At 40.1% G+C, this 19,993-nt stretch overlaps 2 protein-coding genes across 8 annotated transcripts in view; one reads left to right on the top strand and one right to left on the bottom strand.

Moving 5' to 3' along the window:
- The window catches only part of LOC131439567 (uracil phosphoribosyltransferase homolog), a 165,489-nt gene that overhangs the window by 11,716 nt on the left and 133,780 nt on the right, over window positions 1-19,993 (top strand). Inside the window, exon 4 of one of the 2 annotated variants that reach the window (XM_058610728.1) lies at window positions 16,402-17,330. The exons of the other annotated variant lie outside the window; for it this stretch is intronic. Coding sequence (XP_058466711.1) covers window positions 16,402-16,584 — 183 coding nt within the window. The 3' untranslated portion in view covers window positions 16,585-17,330. Of the gene's footprint in view, window positions 1-16,401; window positions 17,331-19,993 lie in introns of those variants that run through there. 2 annotated transcript variants of the gene reach the window in all.
- The window catches only part of LOC131439566 (protein vein), a 174,777-nt gene continuing 172,049 nt past the window's right edge, over window positions 17,266-19,993 (bottom strand). For 5 of the 6 annotated variants that reach the window (XM_058610722.1, XM_058610723.1, XM_058610724.1 and 2 more), the window contains one exon: window positions 17,266-17,749. In XM_058610722.1, the coding sequence (XP_058466705.1) occupies window positions 17,652-17,749 (98 nt within the window). In that variant the 3' untranslated portion in view covers window positions 17,266-17,651. Of the gene's footprint in view, window positions 17,750-18,261; window positions 18,355-19,993 lie in introns of all 6 variants that reach the window. The other variant, XM_058610727.1, reaches the window with a different exon arrangement.

The raw sequence follows: 19,993 nt of genomic DNA, 5'->3' as shown, positions 1-19,993 counted from the left end.
ATGCTAAGCGTCTGAAGCCAAGTGATGTACAGGTAAACGACCGTTTGCTGAGTAAAAACCAATATGCTGATCTGCCAGTTGATGTCGAAGAGGAACTGCCGAAGAAGGAAAAAATGCCGCCTTTCTACCTGAAGGGCTTCCCACCAACTCTACGCTCGGATTTCAACACACTGATCAGCAAAGGACTACAGGCAACAATCCGTTTATGTACTGAAGGCTACAAAATAACTGTTCCGGCTTTGAACCACTACAAAGGAGTGGAATGTTATCTGAAGCAGACAAAAGCGGAATACTTCACACACGATATTGCCGCCAACAAACCTATGAAGGTTGTACTTCGAGGACTACCCGACATGATGGAAGCCGAACTAAAGCAGGCACTGTCGGAGGCTGGACTAAAGCCTTTGATGGTGTTCAAAATGAAGCGACATAATACGGACAAAAAGTTTAGAGATCAACTGTACCTGATTCATCTGGAGAAGGGCTCCATCACCATGAGTCAACTGAAAACGATTAAATCGTTATTTCACATAATCATCGAATGGCAAAAGTATAAACCGGTACATCGGGATGTCACACAGTGCACGAACTGTTTGAACTACGGCCATGGAGCGAGGAATTGCCACATGAAAAGTCGGTGCGGGAAATGTGCCGAACCACACAATACCAACGATTGCCTACTAGATGACATCGCTGTAAAATGTGTGAACTGTGATGGCGACCATCCATCTACTAGCAAATCGTGTCCCAAACGTGCTGAGTTCACAAAAATTCGACAACAGGCATCCCGTAAACAATCAACGCGCAAGAATGTTCCACAGAAGGATGAAATTAATTTCCCACGGCTCCCACCGAAGAGGGATATTCCGAATTTGCCGCCACTTCCTCGCAGCAATCCAAAGACTTCAGCCGCTGGATCTCAAAAAGAATCTTCCTCAAGAATCCCTCCTGGATGGGGCAATAATCAACCACAAGCAAAGGATGACTCTGGTGATTTATTCTCTGCTGAACAACTGATCGTCATTTTTGAAACAATGACAACAAAACTCCGAAACTGCAGAACGCGGTTAGATCAAATCAACGCCTTAGGCAAATTCATCATCGAATATGCAATATAATGAGTTGGTTATAGTAAATTGGAATGCTTGCTCACTCAGGAGCAAAACTGCTGAATTGTCCGACTTTCTTCAAGAGAAGAATGCCGATATTGCTATTTTAACTGAAACTCATCTTAAACCTGAAATTTCTATTTTTATTTCCAATTACAGGATTCACAGGCTCGACAGGACAACTACCAGAGGAGGGGGAGTTGCCATTGCCGTTAAACGATCCATTCAGCACAGGCTTCTGTCAGCCTTTAAATTGCAACTCATAGAAGCCATCGGAATTGAGATTACAACGACGATGGGACCCATCATCATCATTGCAGCGTACTGCCCCAAACAAACCAATCTTCGAGATGGTACGTGTGCATCATTGAAGCGAGATCTGGCTATGCTCACTCGACGACAGAACAAATTCATCATTGCTGGGGACCTGAACGCACGGCATGAGCTGTGGGGAAACAGAAGACAGAATCGAAACGGATTCGTACTTGCTGAAGATTACGAAGCTGGACAATACAACATCTTCGCTCCGGATCAACCAACGCGACTTTCCAGATCGGGAGTTCATTCCATTTTGGATATATTCATCAGCAACATCGCCATAGACAGCTCTCCGGTTGTCTTCAACGTGCTCTCTTCTGATCACTTTCCAGTAATATTGACGTTGGGATCTTCACCAGAAACAGTGCCTATTCAACCTCGGAGGAACTATTATCGCACCGATTGGGTCCAATTTCAACAAATCGCCGACCAACTTATTAATATCGATCTGCCACTTGATTCCCCGATGGAAATCGATGCAGCCCTATCTTCCTTCCAGCATTCAATCACAGTCGCTCGTGATAGGACGGTTCCAGTACAACATATGCCGAGTTCCTCTCTTCAAATCGACAGTGTCACCAAGAAACTCATCCGACTTCGGAATATCTACCGGAGGCAGTATCAACGAACTGGCATTCTAGATAGGAAGACTACTTATAACAACTTAACTAGGATAATCCAGGAAAGGATATCTGAGCTTCGCAACAGGAACTTCCAGCAAAAGCTTCGAGTAATTCTCCCACATTCAAAGCCCTTCTGGTCCTTAACGAAGGTGCTTAAGAAAAAACCGAAGCCTATTCCTCCTCTGATGTCACCCCAGGACGCAGCTGAAGGAATACCTTTAATCACACCAGTAGAGAAGGCAAATGCGCTAGGCCAGCAGTTTGTGTGTTCTCACAATTTAGGACTCAACATTGTTAGTCCATATGAAAGAGACGTTGCTGATAGCGTAGCTGAGGTTGACCAATCAGACAACTTGGTTCCTGAGGAAAGTAGAGTCACTGCGAATGAGCTGATGGCTTTTGTGAAAAAATCCAAAAATATGAAGGCCCCCGGTTTCGACAACACATTCAACATAGAGCTGAAACATTTGAGTATTCGCTCATTTGTCTTCTTAGCTAAACTTTTTAACAGATGCTGGGAGCTTGGTTACTTCCCTTCAATGTGGAAGTTAGCTAAAGTTATCCCAGTTTTGAAACCGGGGAAAGATCCTTCCTTTTCCAAGAGCTATCGGCCCATCAGCTTACTCTCTGCCCTATCCAAGCTGTTTGAAAAGTCAATACAAAGGCGAATTCTTGCTTTCGAAGATGAACAGGATATATTTCTGGAAGAACAGTTTGGGTTCCGGAAAGGAAGATCCACCATCCACCAGCTCACAAGGGTTAACAACGTCATCCAGCAAAACAAATCAGTGTCCAAAACGACTGCCATGGCAATATTGGATATTGAAAAGGCATTCGATAATGTGTGGCACGATGGCCTGGTGTTTAAATTGCATAGGTATAATTTTCCCATGTATCTTATTAAAATTATCAAAAATTATCTTGCAGATAGAGCATTCCAGGTTTCTCTGAATAATGCACTTTCAGAAAGATTTACTATTCCTGCTGGTGTACCCCAAGGAAGTATCCTAGGTCCCATCCTATACAACATTTTTACATCAGACATCCCACCTCTTCCGGGTGGTGGTGTTCTGTCACAATTTGCTGATGATACTGCCATTCTTTACAAAGGTCGTGTCATTAATGCTCTGAAGAATAAACTACAGACAGGTCTGGACGCTCTAACTGAATATTTTACAAGCTGGAAAATTGTGATCAATGCAGTAAAAACTCAGGTCATCTTGTTTCCACATTCAAGATCTCCAAAACTTGTTCCATCAGACGAATGCAGAATACGATTCGGTGATGAGGTCATTCAATGGTCCGATGAAGTTATCTATCTAGGACTCACCTTTGACAGACATCTGATATTCAGGTCACATGTTGACAAAATCGTTCAAAAATGCAGCATACTCATTAGGTCTCTGTATCCGCTGATTTGTAGAACATCTAAACTATGCCTGAAGAATCAGATGGCTGTCTATAAACAAATCATCTACCCCGCAATTGAATACGCAGTCCCTGTTTGGCGGGGCTGTGCACGAACACACAAACTTAGGCTCCAGCGCATTCAAAGTAAGATCTTAAAGATGATTCTAAATCTACCCCCTTGGACAAGGACTAGTGAAGTACATGAGATGGCCTCCCTGGATATACTAGAACAAAAATTCGAACAATACTGCACGAAATTTGAAGAGAGGTGCTCAATCTCTGAAATACAAATAATTCAAAATTTGTACGTATTAGGTTTGGGATAGTTATAAGTAGGTATTTTAGATATTTTATTAATAATTAAAATAAATATTATGATTAAACATTAGTATGTAAAACAAGAGTAACTAAAACACCTAATATTAATAACGAATCGTATGAACAACAAAGATGAAAGGCCAAAGGGTCAAAACACTTGTACTGTAAAATGTTGATGTAATACACAAAAATAAGATTAATAAACAGATATTTATGCAAAAAAAAAAAATGCGAAAATCGATCATTTCTTCTTGTGCGTTCGATGGAAGCAGACGTCGTGGGAGTGGAATCATCAACCAGCAGCGAGAGAGAATGCACCTTCTGCGTGGTTAATAAAAACCTCAAACGCTCAGGTCGCATCTCTCATTTGCTTGCTGGCCATCGAGGCGCGAGGACCAGCCAGCAGCAGCAGCGGGAGTTAAACTTTCCACCAGCAGCGAGAGAGAATGCACCTTCTGCGTGGTTAATAAAAACCTCAAACGCTCAGGTCGCATCTCTCATTCGTCATCTAACACTCGATGTGGATAGACGAATAACCTACTACGACTAATTTCGATTTTGTTTTATTTTTTATTCGCAGTTGTCTACCTACCCAAGCTATGGGTAAAAACCGCCATAGATCCGAGAAGGATCCAAAGGATGCTAAGCGTCTGAAGCCAAGTGATGTACAGGTAAACGACCGTTTGCTGAGTAAAAACCAATATGCTGATCTGCCAGTTGATGTCGAAGAGGAACTGCAGAAGAAGGAAAAAATGCCGCCTTTCTACCTGAAGGGCTTCCCACCAACTCTACGCTCGGATTTCAACACACTGATCAGCAAAGGACTACAGGCAACAATCCGTTTATGTACTGAAGGCTACAAAATAACTGTTCCGGCTTTGAACCACTACAAAGGAGTGGAATGTTATCTGAAGCAGACAAAAGCGGAATACTTCACACACGATATTGCCGCCAACAAACCTATGAAGGTTGTACTTCGAGGACTACCCGACATGATGGAAGCCGAACTAAAGCAGGCACTGTCGGAGGCTGGACTAAAGCCTTTGATGGTGTTCAAAATGAAGCGACATAATACGGACAAAAAGTTTAGAGATCAACTGTACCTGATTCATCTGGAGAAGGGCTCCATCACCATGAGTCAACTGAAAACGATTAAATCGTTATTTCACATAATCATCGAATGGCAAAAGTATAAACCGGTACATCGGGATGTCACACAGTGCACGAACTGTTTGAACTACGGCCATGGAGCGAGGAATTGCCACATGAAAAGTCGGTGCGGGAAATGTGCCGAACCACACAATACCAACGATTGCCTACTAGATGACATCGCTGTAAAATGTGTGAACTGTGATGGCGACCATCCATCTACTAGCAAATCGTGTCCCAAACGTGCTGAGTTCACAAAAATTCGACAACAGGCATCCCGTAAACAATCAACGCGCAAGAATGTTCCACAGAAGGATGAAATTAATTTCCCACGGCTCCCACCGAAGAGGGATATTCCGAATTTGCCGCCACTTCCTCGCAGCAATCCAAAGACTTCAGCCGCTGGATCTCAAAAAGAATCTTCCTCAAGAATCCCTCCTGGATGGGGCAATAATCAACCACAAGCAAAGGATGACTCTGGTGATTTATTCTCTGCTGAACAACTGATCGTCATTTTTGAAACAATGACAACAAAACTCCGAAACTGCAGAACGCGGTTAGATCAAATCAACGCCTTAGGCAAATTCATCATCGAATATGCAATATAATGAGTTGGTTATAGTAAATTGGAATGCTTGCTCACTCAGGAGCAAAACTGCTGAATTGTCCGACTTTCTTCAAGAGAAGAATGCCGATATTGCTATTTTAACTGAAACTCATCTTAAACCTGAAATTTCTATTTTTATTTCCAATTACAGGATTCACAGGCTCGACAGGACAACTACCAGAGGAGGGGGAGTTGCCATTGCCGTTAAACGATCCATTCAGCACAGGCTTCTGTCAGCCTTTAAATTGCAACTCATAGAAGCCATCGGAATTGAGATTACAACGACGATGGGACCCATCATCATCATTGCAGCGTACTGCCCCAAACAAACCAATCTTCGAGATGGTACGTGTGCATCATTGAAGCGAGATCTGGCTATGCTCACTCGACGACAGAACAAATTCATCATTGCTGGGGACCTGAACGCACGGCATGAGCTGTGGGGAAACAGAAGACAGAATCGAAACGGATTCGTACTTGCTGAAGATTACGAAGCTGGACAATACAACATCTTCGCTCCGGATCAACCAACGCGACTTTCCAGATCGGGAGTTCATTCCATTTTGGATATATTCATCAGCAACATCGCCATAGACAGCTCTCCGGTTGTCTTCAACGAGCTCTCTTCTGATCACTTTCCAGTAATATTGACGTTGGGATCTTCACCAGAAACAGTGCCTATTCAACCTCGGAGGAACTATTATCGCACCGATTGGGTCCAATTTCAACAAATCGCCGACCAACTTATTAATATCGATCTGCCACTTGATTCCCCGATGGAAATCGATGCAGCCCTATCTTCCTTCCAGCATTCAATCACAGTCGCTCGTGATAGGACGGTTCCAGTACAACATATGCCGAGTTCCTCTCTTCAAATCGACAGTGTCACCAAGAAACTCATCCGACTTCGGAATATCTACCGGAGGCAGTATCAACGAACTGGCATTCTAGATAGGAAGACTACTTATAACAACTTAACTAGGATAATCCAGGAAAGGATATCTGAGCTTCGCAACAGGAACTTCCAGCAAAAGCTTCGAGTAATTCTCCCACATTCAAAGCCCTTCTGGTCCTTAACGAAGGTGCTTAAGAAAAAACCGAAGCCTATTCCTCCTCTGATGTCACCCCAGGACGCAGCTGAAGGAATACCTTTAATCACACCAGTAGAGAAGGCAAATGCGCTAGGCCAGCAGTTTGTGTGTTCTCACAATTTAGGACTCAACATTGTTAGTCCATATGAAAGAGACGTTGCTGATAGCGTAGCTGAGGTTGACCAATCAGACAACTTGGTTCCTGAGGAAAGTAGAGTCACTGCGAATGAGCTGATGGCTTTTGTGAAAAAATCCAAAAATATGAAGGCCCCCGGTTTCGACAACACATTCAACATAGAGCTGAAACATTTGAGTATTCGCTCATTTGTCTTCTTAGCTAAACTTTTTAACAGATGCTGGGAGCTTGGTTACTTCCCTTCAATGTGGAAGTTAGCTAAAGTTATCCCAGTTTTGAAACCGGGGAAAGATCCTTCCTTTTCCAAGAGCTATCGGCCCATCAGCTTACTCTCTGCCCTATCCAAGCTGTTTGAAAAGTCAATACAAAGGCGAATTCTTGCTTTCGAAGATGAACAGGATATATTTCTGGAAGAACAGTTTGGGTTCCGGAAAGGAAGATCCACCATCCACCAGCTCACAAGGGTTAACAACGTCATCCAGCAAAACAAATCAGTGTCCAAAACGACTGCCATGGCAATATTGGATATTGAAAAGGCATTCGATAATGTGTGGCACGATGGCCTGGTGTTTAAATTGCATAGGTATAATTTTCCCATGTATCTTATTAAAATTATCAAAAATTATCTTGCAGATAGAGCATTCCAGGTTTCTCTGAATAATGCACTTTCAGAAAGATTTACTATTCCTGCTGGTGTACCCCAAGGAAGTATCCTAGGTCCCATCCTATACAACATTTTTACATCAGACATCCCACCTCTTCCGGGTGGTGGTGTTCTGTCACAATTTGCTGATGATACTGCCATTCTTTACAAAGGTCGTGTCATTAATGCTCTGAAGAATAAACTACAGACAGGTCTGGACGCTCTAACTGAATATTTTACAAGCTGGAAAATTGTGATCAATGCAGTAAAAACTCAGGTCATCTTGTTTCCACATTCAAGATCTCCAAAACTTGTTCCATCAGACGAATGCAGAATAAGATTCGGTGATGAGGTCATTCAATGGTCCGATGAAGTTATCTATCTAGGACTCACCTTTGACAGACATCTGATATTCAGGTCACATGTTGACAAAATCGTTCAAAAATGCAGCATACTCATTAGGTCTCTGTATCCGCTGATTTGTAGAACATCTAAACTATGCCTGAAGAATCAGATGGCTGTCTATAAACAAATCATCTACCCCGCAATTGAATACGCAGTCCCTGTTTGGCGGGGCTGTGCACGAACACACAAACTTAGGCTCCAGCGCATTCAAAGTAAGATCTTAAAGATGATTCTAAATCTACCCCCTTGGACAAGGACTAGTGAAGTACATGAGATGGCCTCCCTGGATATACTAGAACAAAAATTCGAACAATACTGCACGAAATTTGAAGAGAGGTGCTCAATCTCTGAAATACAAATAATTCAAAATTTGTACGTATTAGGTTTGGGATAGTTATAAGTAGGTAGATATTTTATTAATAATTAAAATAAATATTATGATTAAACATTAGTATGTAAAACAAGAGTAACTAAAACACCTAATATTAATAACGAATCGTATGAACAACAAAGATGAAAGGCCAAAGGGTCAAAACACTTGTACTGTAAAATGTTGATGTAATACACAAAAATAAGATTAATAAACAGATATTTATGCAAAAAAAAAAAAAAATGCGAAAATCGATCATTTCTTCTTGTGCGTTCGATGGAAGCAGACGTCGTGGGAGTGGAATCATCAACCAGCAGCGAGAGAGAATGCACCTTCTGCGTGGTTAATAAAAACCTCAAACGCTCAGGTCGCATCTCTCATTTGCTTGCTGGCCATCGAGGCGCGAGGACCAGCCAGCAGCAGCAGCGGGAGTTAAACTTTCCACCAGCAGCGAGAGAGAATGCACCTTCTGCGTGGTTAATAAAAACCTCAAACGCTCAGGTCGCATCTCTCATTCGCTTGCTGGCCATCGAGGCGCGAGGACCAGCCAGCAGCAGCAGCGGGAGTTAAACTTTCCACCAGCAGCGAGAGAGAATGCACCTTCTGCGTGGTTAATAAAAACCTCAAACGCTCAGGTCGCATCTCTCATTCGCTTGCTGGCCATCGAGGCGCGAGGACCAGCCAGCAGCAGCAGCGGGAGTTAAACTTTCCACCAGCAGCGAAAAAGAATGCACCTTCTGCGTGGTTAATAAAAACCTCAAACGCTCAGGTCGCATCTCTCATTCGCTTGCTGGCCATCGAGGCGAGAGGACCAGCCAGCAGCAGCAGCAAGAGTTAACCAGCAGCGACGGAGAATGCACCTTCTGCGTGGTTTAAATCCTCAAACGCTCAGGTCGCATCTCTCATTCGCTTGCTGGCCATCGAGGCGCGAGGACCAGCCAGCAGCAGCAGCGGGAGTTAAACTTTCCACCAGCAGCGAGAGAGAATGCACCTTCTGCGTGGTTACAACCTCAAACGCTCAGGTCGCATCTCTCATTCGTTTGCTGGCCACCAAGGCGAGAACCAGCAGCGACTGAAACTGGATTCTGAGTGTTATTGGATCTAAATTTAGGTCTTGAACTCAGGGTCCAGTTCTCTATTCCAGACTTCTATTCGGTTGTTCTTAAAACCATAATAATACTCCTAAAGAATTATGCGGAATTTACTTTACTGTACCTCTATACAACCCATTTTTGTCGTGAATACGACTTACTTTACTATGGGGTGCCTTTTCAAAATTTACCCTCTGAGAGAGTGATAAGAATCAGAACGCGTTCTAAGGAAGAGAACAAAATATCTGCTGCTGTACAACAAATCGTCCGGGAAAAATGTTCCGAAAAGTGGTAAATATCGCAGTGAGTTCCTCAATTTGGTCCTTGTGAATGCTAGAAACGAGTCCCTTCAGCATATTGATAGTTTCTTTCAATAAAATATGCAAATCCGAAATGAAATAATCGACATTAAAATTCTGTATGCGGCTATTTTTATAGCCGTTAGGACCGCCCATTAGTGAAAAAGCTACAAACGAAATCAGGTAGAAACAAGCCTCTCAACAAAACTTGAATCAGTTTGGATTGTATCGCCACTGCGAGCAGATGTGTTTTGTGTCGTCTGCACGCTTTCGACAAAAGCGATCACGTCACAGCTGCCAGTCATTAGCATTGGGAAAAAAACAACGATGGAGAGCATTGCACAATATCAGCCGTTCTAATGGCTCTAAAAGTTTTCTAAAGAACTATTAGGATTTGTTGTTCGCAAATCGTAGGGAAATATCCTCAGTTTACGGCAAATCAAGAACAGTTTGCTTAGATTTGTGCACTTTTCGCCCGCCTTTTTCTTACCCATATTTGTAAGGTTTTGCCATCTGCATTCTTTCAAACTCAAGTAAATGGAAAAATTCGTCAAAAATTTTGCTAAATACATGGGATATGTCAAAACAATCACCATAACGCTATCTCGCCCAAGTAGCAATCCGCAACTAGTTCTAATGCGACTAAGTCCAAACTATGTTGCAACAAGAGCACGTATATGTTTTTTATGTTATACTGGTTAAAACAAGGTGACAGCAATGTTTCTTCATACCATAACCAGTTACGAAATAGTTATTTAGGTTTCAAATCACCACATCTTTTTGTCATATTGAATAAATTATAAATTATAAGCTATCGTAACTTAATCCAAACATATCTTCAATCACAACTTTATTTCTAGCTACTAGTTGAAAATAAGTTTATTTGACTCCAATATTGGCAACCCGTAACTAGTTCTGATACCACTTAGCCCAACTATGTTGCAACAAGAACACGAACATGTTTTTTATGTTATGCTGGTTAAAACAAGGTGACGGCAGTGTTTCTTTATAGCATAAACATTGAACTAGCTATCATTTGTAAGTTATCGTTACTTGATTCTAACATATCTTTAATCACAGTTTTGGTTTTAGCTACTAGTTGAAAAAAGGTTGCGAAACCATTATAAATACGTAAGCGTATATGTAAATCGTTACTATGTGAATTGATGTAGTAATAACTTAGATATTACGAGATTAAAACATATAATTTCTTCATTGATTCAGATAGTTATCGGTAGGTTTTCCCAACGTTATGATAACGAAAATGCAAACAAAACAACCTTTGTTGGCTTGAATATGGCGAACACAATATGGAGTCTCAAGAAGTGTATGAAACATAAATAAAACCAGGATATTACTTTTTTCAAAACTACTTTTTGCCAAAAATAGTAAAAGGCAGAAAAGTCATTTTTGTTCTATGCACTGTCATAAACACGAAGAAAATAATATAGGGATTGAACATCGATTGTGATAATATTATAGTTCTCATGATATATGAATTTAAAATGATGAGAAATCACTCTACTTGGAATAATTTTGAGCATTCTGAACATAGGGTTATTTTGTTGTTTATTTTTTATATCATTACAAACAGATTTCGATTGAAGGCGCATAAAAAACAGTTAAGTACAATTGAATTCCGCTCGACAGTTTTAAAATCGTTGTGAAATTTGTACCTTGTATTAAGTTTGTGATTTAAAGTACTGTTCTGCTTTTTTATTGTTGATAGAAAAGTATTCTGGATTCATTCAATGTTTATAATGTCGATGGTGACTAAGTTTCAACTAGTTTACTTGGAAACAAGTTATTTTCATGTTATGAAAAGATAAGTTATTTCAGTATGGCATTACAACGTAACGACAACTTATTTTTAGCTGACTTAACAACTACAAGGTGAGATGAAAAAACTGCAACCAACTTCAGACTGCTGTCATTTCTAAACCGCTCGTCCCACAGCTGTCAGATTTATTCTAGTGACAGCTCATTATATTATTTACAAGCGCACAAAAGCATTTTGGTGGGAATTTTTCAGAAAAAAAGTTATTTGTGATGGAATTCAAGTGTGATAGTGTGATTGCTTTGCATTTGGCTGGAAAACCACAAGTGGCTATCGTTATAGCCCTCCAGCATTTAAAAGTGAATAAATCTTTTGTGTCTCGTACCATCGCTCGTTACCGTGATACTGGTAGCGTAGCCCGACGTCAAGGAAGTGGACGAAAAAAAACAGCAACATCGGCAGAAATGGTTCGAAAAGTAAAGAAGCGAATTGAACGAAATCCGCGTCGCAGTGGCCGAAAAATGGCTCGTGAGCTGAACATATCGCAATATGCCATTCGGCAAATATTGAAAAATGAGCTTGGACTAAAGCCATTGAAGTTCCAAAAAGTGCAAGATCTTACTGATGCGCAAAAAAAAGTTAGACTCGAAAAAGCTAAAGAGTTGCTTCGCTTGGCCGAAAGTGGTGAACTGCCGAATTTGGTTTTCTCCGATGAGAAACCATTCGTTATCCAGCAGTTTGTAAACAAACAAAATGATCGTGTTTACTTGCCAGAGAGGTCAGCTGAAAATTTGCAACTTCGGTTGGCCACCAGAACTCAAAAGCCGGCCATGGTGATGGTGTGGGCCGCCATAACAGCCGATGGTCGCTCGCCGCTCGTATTCATCGACCGTGGGGTCAAAATAAATGCGCAAATCTATCGCGAAAATATTTTGGAGGGAGTTCTGAAGCCCTGGGCACGCAAACATTTCGGCCGCAGACCTTGGACATTCCAACAGGACTCAGCACCATCGCACTCAGCACGCGCCACCCAAGAATGGTTAAGAAATGAGGTTCCTCGCTTCATTTCCACCGCACAATGGCCACCAAAATCTCCGGATACCAATCCGTTGGACTATTGTGCCTGGGGTATTTTGGAAAGCAAGGTTGGCACTAAAAAATACCAAAGTGTCGATCATCTCAAGCAAGCGCTTCGCCGAGAATGGGACAAAATACCGCAGAGCCACTTTCGGGCAGCGTGTGATGGTTTCATTGGCCGTTTGAAGGCCATAGTTCGTGCCAAAGGTGGCCAATTCGAACAAATCTAAACCGATTCTCAAATTTGATGTTATTTCCGACATTTTTTGCTTTCATTCAATAAAATTTAAAAAAAAAATGAAAAAATTATGGCGTTTTACTTTGTTGCAGTTTTTTCATCTCACCTTGTAGTAGAAACTGCGCTTTTTGAGTCATGCAAGTGGTTAGATGTTAGTAACAATCACTCAAATATCTGGTTGCAAACTAGTCATAAACAAGCTAGCGTAACAAAAATTGTTACTTGGGCGTGGTGACCACGCTGATTGGATTGTTCAATAGTGATAAATAAAAGTAAATATCGGATTTGTCAGCACATAGCCTGATGGTAGCAAGCGGAAGAAGAAACATTCACTAAGGGATAAAGCTATTTTTCGTTAACAAAACATACAGCACAAGAAGCGTAGATCCACTGTAGTGTTACCGAGAAAAGATAACAAGTAAAACAGTTTTTGCGAAGATTTTTCTGCCATTGTGTAGTTCGCCGTCATTGTGTAAAAACCTTAATTGTAAAGTAATAAAAGTAAATAAAAGAAGTTTAAAGAAGCTCAGAAAATAAGAGATTAATATTTCTAACTGTGAAAAACACTCCTCCAATCCTCGACGCACACCGCTCGGACTGCGCGGCAAAATACAGGCTATTCACATGTAATGCTTCGTAACGCCAAAAACTCATTTTAAGTAACGAATGTAACGCTCCGTAACACCTCTAACTTACAAACGAACGTAACACCTCGTGATGCCTGTAATTCATCGATCGTTTGAACTAGCAAAATTTCCACTTGTATGGAAACAATCATTCATGTGCCCCGTATTCAAGAATGGGGATCGACGAAATGTGGCAAATTATCGCGGGATAACCAGTCTCTCTGCTTCGTCAAAACTTTTTGAAATTATCGTCAGCGAGGCTATCATGGATCGTGCAAAGAACTACATCTCATTCGACCAACATGGTTTTATGCCAGGACGATCAGTAACAACTAATTTAATGACGTTTACGTCAAAGTGCATCGCTTGCATGGAGACTAAGGCACAGATGGATGTTATCTATACGGATCTAAAAGCTGCTTTTGACAAAATTGACCATAAAATACTGTTGTGCAAATTGTCTCATCTCGGGTTTTCTGCTCAGCTTGTGTCGTGGTTAAACTCGTATCTTTCTGGTAGGATTTTACGAGTAAAATTGGATAATTGTACGTCATCGCAATTTTCGAATAGTTCTGGAGTTCCACAAGGCAGTAATTTGGGACTATTGCTATTCACACTGTTCTTCAATGATGTTTCATTGGTTCTGGGAGATGGTTTCAAACTGATATATGCAGACGACTTAAAATTGTATGTCGTAGTTAGAACTGTGGAGGATTGTCGGCGACTACAGCATCAACTACAACTCTTCGTCAATTGGTGCTGCGTGAATAAACTTTTTATCAACGTTTCAAAGTGTCAGGTGATGACGTTTCATCGTAATATGCATCCTGTTAAATTTGACTACTGTATTGGTGGTTCAGTCCTGACTAGAGTGAACCTGGTGAATGATTTGGGAATACAAATGGATGAAAAATTGACATTCGATTCACATCGATCATTAATAATCACGAAAGCATTACGTCAATTGGGATTCATTTCTAAAATCGCTAAGGAATTCAAAGATCCACATTGTTTGAAGGCTTTGTACTGTTCACTGGTTCGGCCAATCCTTGAGACCGCGTCAGTTGTTTGGTTTCCTCATCAAATTTCGTGGTGCATGCGAATTGAACGTGTTCAAAAACGCTTCGTTCGTTTGGCACTGCGACACCTGCCGTGGCGAGATCCAGCAAATCTGCCACCCTATCCTGATAGATGTAAACTAATTGGTATCGATACTTTGCAACGTCGCCGAAAAATTCAGCAAGCATTGTTCGTCGCAAAATTGATTAACGGAGAGATTGATGCACCTGAGTTACGTTGTGAAATGAATTTTCGGACACCGAGTAGAACACTGCGAAATGCAACTCTTCTTCAGCACAGATTCCACAGGACTCTTTTCGGATATAATGAACCGATAGCCGCTTGTATTCGAACGTTCACTGCAGTCGAAGATCACTTCGAGTTTGGTGAATCCTCTAGTCGCTTTGCTAGTACAATTAAACGATGTGCCCTTATGTTTTGACAATGTTTTACAATATTTATTTTTATGTTATTTATTTAGTATGTAGTTAGCCGTTTTAAGATTATTGTAGTTGTTTTGTTCTTGTTTTTGTTCCTGTAACTGTTTTAAAAGATGGTGGTTTTTACGCCCGTATGAGAATGACAAACAAGACTCAACTCAAATGGGCTTTTTACCACCCAATCTGTCCATTTAGATTCGTTTATCCGATGGACATAAACAGAAATAAATAAATAAATAAATAAATAAATTCACAAAAGAGTAACGCTTACAGTTAACAAAAAACTAACACATGTAACGCTTCGTAACTCCCAAAACTTATACAGAGTAACACATGTCACGTTTCGTAACACCTATAACTTACAAAAAGTAAAGCTTCGTAACGCCTGTAACTCACAAAATGTTGAAAGTAGCGCTTCGTAACACATTAAACTTACTAAAAATTAACGCTTGTAACGCATCGTAACGCTGGTATCTTACAAACGAGTAACGCTTCGGAACGCCTATAATTTACAAAAAAGTAACGCATGCAATGCTTCGTAATTACTTACAAAAGAGGGATGTATATAACATTTCGTAACACCTAAAACTTCCTTGAAAGTAACGCATCGTAACTCGTTTACTGCAAGAATCCAACCGTTACAACTGTTTTAACATTCATAATTTCCACAAAATGACTCATATGATTTGTAACTCTGAATTACCCTCAGAAAATTATCGCATAAAACACTTTCTAGCTTCTTTAACTTAACGTAACGCTTGCCATCTCACTATAATATATAGTGAAACGCTTCGTCAAATGGAACATTTCTCCATATTGGGGAGGGGTATAGCCTGGTATATACCAGACCCTGTCAGCTTGGAGCGAAATCAATCTTCAGTTCAGCAACGCCATCGCACGGCATCACATTCAACATATCATGTCAATTGTATGGGTGCGCAGCCCTGCTATTTTGACCCGCACGAATTTGACATTTCTCTCCCCTACTCATATGTATGAGATTCGATGCGGACTCACCTGAGGGCGACATGCTCGCAAAAAAGTATGCTGCCAATTATTTGTTCGAGAAATGTGAGAGCTGGATATCTTGTTAATATGATGTCTTTGCTTTCACGCAACCCGCCTGGGTTTGATCCCCAACCCCGCATTTTATTCAGGCGTTGACTCAGATACTTAGGCCTCAAAAAACTTCGTAACGTATATAGTTTCAAAAACCAAACTACTATTTTATATATTTTATGTATTATTGTTATTGTCATTTATTTTACCTCAGTTTCATTCTCCATTTTATAAGGCTTGACTCTGTTCTGCTTCGTAGGGCCTGCCGCGGCGTGCTTTATCGGCACTAAAGTGCTGACCATCACGTAACTCTCAAAACCTCTATGTCACGGTGTAATCTACAAAATCAACAGCCCCATAATAGTTCTCAAACTTGTTTTTCGCTTCTAGTAATCTGCTCGATTGCCAAATAATCAACTATTTTGGTCTTTTTCGAGTAAAAAAATTACAATACTATTTGAACCCAATCCGAAGATATTCAATAATTTGAAATTAAAAATCGCACCATAATAAAATTTGTTTGAAATGTTCACGATTCGTTATCCTTCTTCCGCAGGCAGTGAACGTGTTGAAAGATCACGGCGTTCCGGAGACATCGATAATCCTGTCGAATCTGTTTTGTACCCCGATAGCGGCTTCGATGGTGGTGGAAGCTTTTCCGCAGATGAAGATTCTTACCTCGGAGTTGCACCCGGTGGCACCGAATCACTTCGGTCAAAGGTACTTCGGTACGGACTAACCGACCAAAAAAAAAAACAAAAAAAAACGGCACAACCGTAGGCTGCACACGCTACAAATCATCGATTGGGTATTAGGGCGAGAAAATGGCTCGAAACATGTCGCCTGCTTCAGTATCAGGAATTTTCGGATAGGTTATTAGTTGGTAGACAACAGGGATAACAGGACCGGCGGAAAAACTATTCGAGTGGCTTGCATCATTCTGACGAACTGACCGAGACGGATTCGTTGGCGAGAAAGATTCGTACTTACTACATTAATCACCGGTCCAGGCCCTCAATGTTGATGCAGAAATCCTAAGCAGTTTACAAAACTTTGTCGCATTCGTATCAAGATTATGCCGAGTTGTCAGTGAGCATTCAGACGTCCTAACTGAACATTGCATCGCCGTGATGATGCCAACGCAGAACGGTACACTTATGTGTAACTTATTTATTTTTAGTTTATGTTGCAATTTAGAGAGATCATTGTGTCCAACCAAAATATTGTCTAGGGTTTTGCCAGATTTTACATGTAAGAAAAAAATGCCACATTAGTTCAAGCTGAGTTTTAAGTACAGTTGTAATAGGTCAAAATGTAGTGGATCTTAGATAAATCTATATTCTACTTAATTCTTCGAAAGCCTCGCATGGTATTTTCTCTTTGGTTAATGAAAAACAAGATGACTAGTCAGAGTGCTTAATTCAACAGTAATGTTACACTAGCTTTATTTTTAGTCAATAATTTATTACAACTACTACAGTGATATTTACATCTTTGGTATTTTCAACATTTTGTTTATCGCTCAATTTAAAACCAGTTTTTTGTTTAACTTGCGTATAGATGAGTGAGATTGAAATTGAACTATATTATACACAGAGTTACTTAAATCGAATGGAATTTAATTGAAAGTACATAGATCATGATTTTTTTTCTGCAACTGCTAATGTTGCTGTTTAAGCTTACATCAATATTTCGGTTCGTAATCGCATTGATTCAAATGTGTTGTTGTTGTTCAGTATGTTTTATCTGCTTCATCTTCTGACTCCGGATGACTACCCAAGGAAGCAGATATATCACATGTCGGACTTAAATGTCGCTATCGTCGTCGTAATCGTAAAGTGGTGGCATGACCGGCATGGCTACCGGTGAGTCCATCAGCAGAAAATCCGCACACTCGGGATGACCTGAAGTGTAGAATTGAAATAGGCATTAGTCATATTATTCAGGAATCACAAGGCAACACCTATCGACTAGTCAAAACATGGTACAAAAGTGGGTTAGATAAGGGATTAGTGTCACACACACAGTCCGATAGGGAATAAAGGATCACATTCTCTGTTAGGAGGGTTATCTTAAAACGAGTACATTTGGTTTGTTAGGTGTTCGTAGCATATCCATTCGTGCAGTTAGCCATTTCGTTTTTCAATCACGATTGTAAGCGCAAGCGGTTTTTATTTCTATATAATTTTGACCTCCCACGGACGGTTATCTCTTAATTGGCCACATTTATCATTGTGTATTACGCTACTAGCATTTCTGATTGATTAGACCTTATTCGACTAGTTCAGTTTTATAGCACAAGAGTAAAAATTACATGTGATTTGTTTATGTTCGTTCTACTATTTGTTTCGTTTTGATGCTAATGCTAACCATCTAGAATAATACTTCATTTCATTGCGAATGATTGAATAAGAACCTTAAACTAAGGGATGGCTTGGTCGGTGAGTTCGATCCGCAATTAACTTTGACTGGAAAGTTCGCACACAAAAGGGGGTTGATCGTCTGGAAGCTAAAACGAGACAGGATACACAGTGAAACTTTAGTATTTCGCTTAAGAGTGTTGCTTGAGAAAGGGGACATGCTTAATTTCTAATGCAGGTAATATGGAATAACGGGACTGATCATGCTTCGGTAGACAACTCAATGACACGTTTCTGAATGCGGGATTGTGTACACTGTTAAAATTACAATTACAGATAGCTTTAGGGAAACTAATATGAAATGTTTAAAAATGCGTTTACATTTAACAACTAAACGAACAGTAAAAGCACATTAAGCGAACGTGTTTTCAATTTACTGGCTAAACGATAATTATTTCATACAATAACATTTAGATAAATAAATTTTAGATTCGATTACTGATGACTCGTCAACTCACGATTCAAACCGGATCGCTTTTATCGAGCTAACAGCAAATTTCTGCTGATAAGCTCGGCAAAAATGATCAGGAAACAAATGTACGATTACCGGGATTGTCAGTAAAATGTATAATTATTTTGCCGAGACGAATAAAATTTAGGTGTGAATGTTTGATTAATATCTATGGAGAAGCCGTAAGATGAATTATCAAATTCCAAGAAGTAAGGTTGGGTGCTGTATACCAATCTAAGAGATTCTTAGTTTTAATTTTTGTATTTAGAGGCTAATTGATAAATTATGATCAAAATTTATGTTTTATTACCAAAATCAAATCTGTATGTGAGCTCATGATTTCAAATTTTATCCGTGATTTTTAAATATATACGACAATTTAACAATTTGATGACAACACGCGCATAATCTTGTTTTACCTACATATGTAGGGTTTTACCAACTTTTCTGCGATTGTATCACTGTCCAAGTGGCGAGCATAGAATCATGGCCTAGGTGATAATTTTCAAAACTTGCTTGGAGATTTAAAGAGTAGGCTTGTTCTTAACATTTAATTTAAAATGAATGTTAGAATAGGTCTCAAGGGGAAATAACAGGTTATTACTCTTTCACTTACTCTTTCGATTATTGCGGTACTATCGATGGTTCTTATTCCTACCTACTAGCATAGATTAATAATCAAAAAAGGCGGGTGGGTAATGTCAGAGACATAACTGGATGTCGTGAATACGAAAACAACTGACATGTTCCTTAACACTTCCGAATATCAATTAGTTCATTTAGGGGTTAGCCTATGTTTGTGCTTAGGGCACATAACCGTTTTTACTTTTCTTTACGTTTCGCCTTAGACTCGTCGTAAAGTTAATGCTACTTGCAAAATACTTATTTATTTGGTACCGAAGTACCACGTCTTTCCTGACGTGCCGAACGAAAACGTTGTTTTCAGCATATACTGGCCGATTCAGGTATAGTCATTTAGTTAATCAATTGTATGAATTATGTAAGCATTCCCCTTTTCCACATTTTTCGCAAAAACACTAAAAACACTTCACTTGATCTCGATTACTGTGAATTTCACACAGCGAAAAGAACAAAAATCTAATCAAACTGTTCTAGATTTACACTAAACTGAGGATATTTCCCTTCGATTTGCGAACAACAAATCCTAATAGTACTTTAGAAAACTTTTAGAGCCATTAGAATGGCAGATTTTGTGTAATGCTCTCCACCGTTGTTTTTTCACCAATGCAAATGACTTGCAGCTGTGACGTAATCGC

This window comes from Malaya genurostris, chromosome 3 (assembly GCF_030247185.1).
Source record: "Malaya genurostris strain Urasoe2022 chromosome 3, Malgen_1.1, whole genome shotgun sequence".
NCBI lineage: Eukaryota > Metazoa > Arthropoda > Insecta > Diptera > Culicidae > Malaya > Malaya genurostris.
Note: the sequence above shows the minus strand (reverse complement) of the source record. Positions and strands in the feature narration are given on the sequence as shown.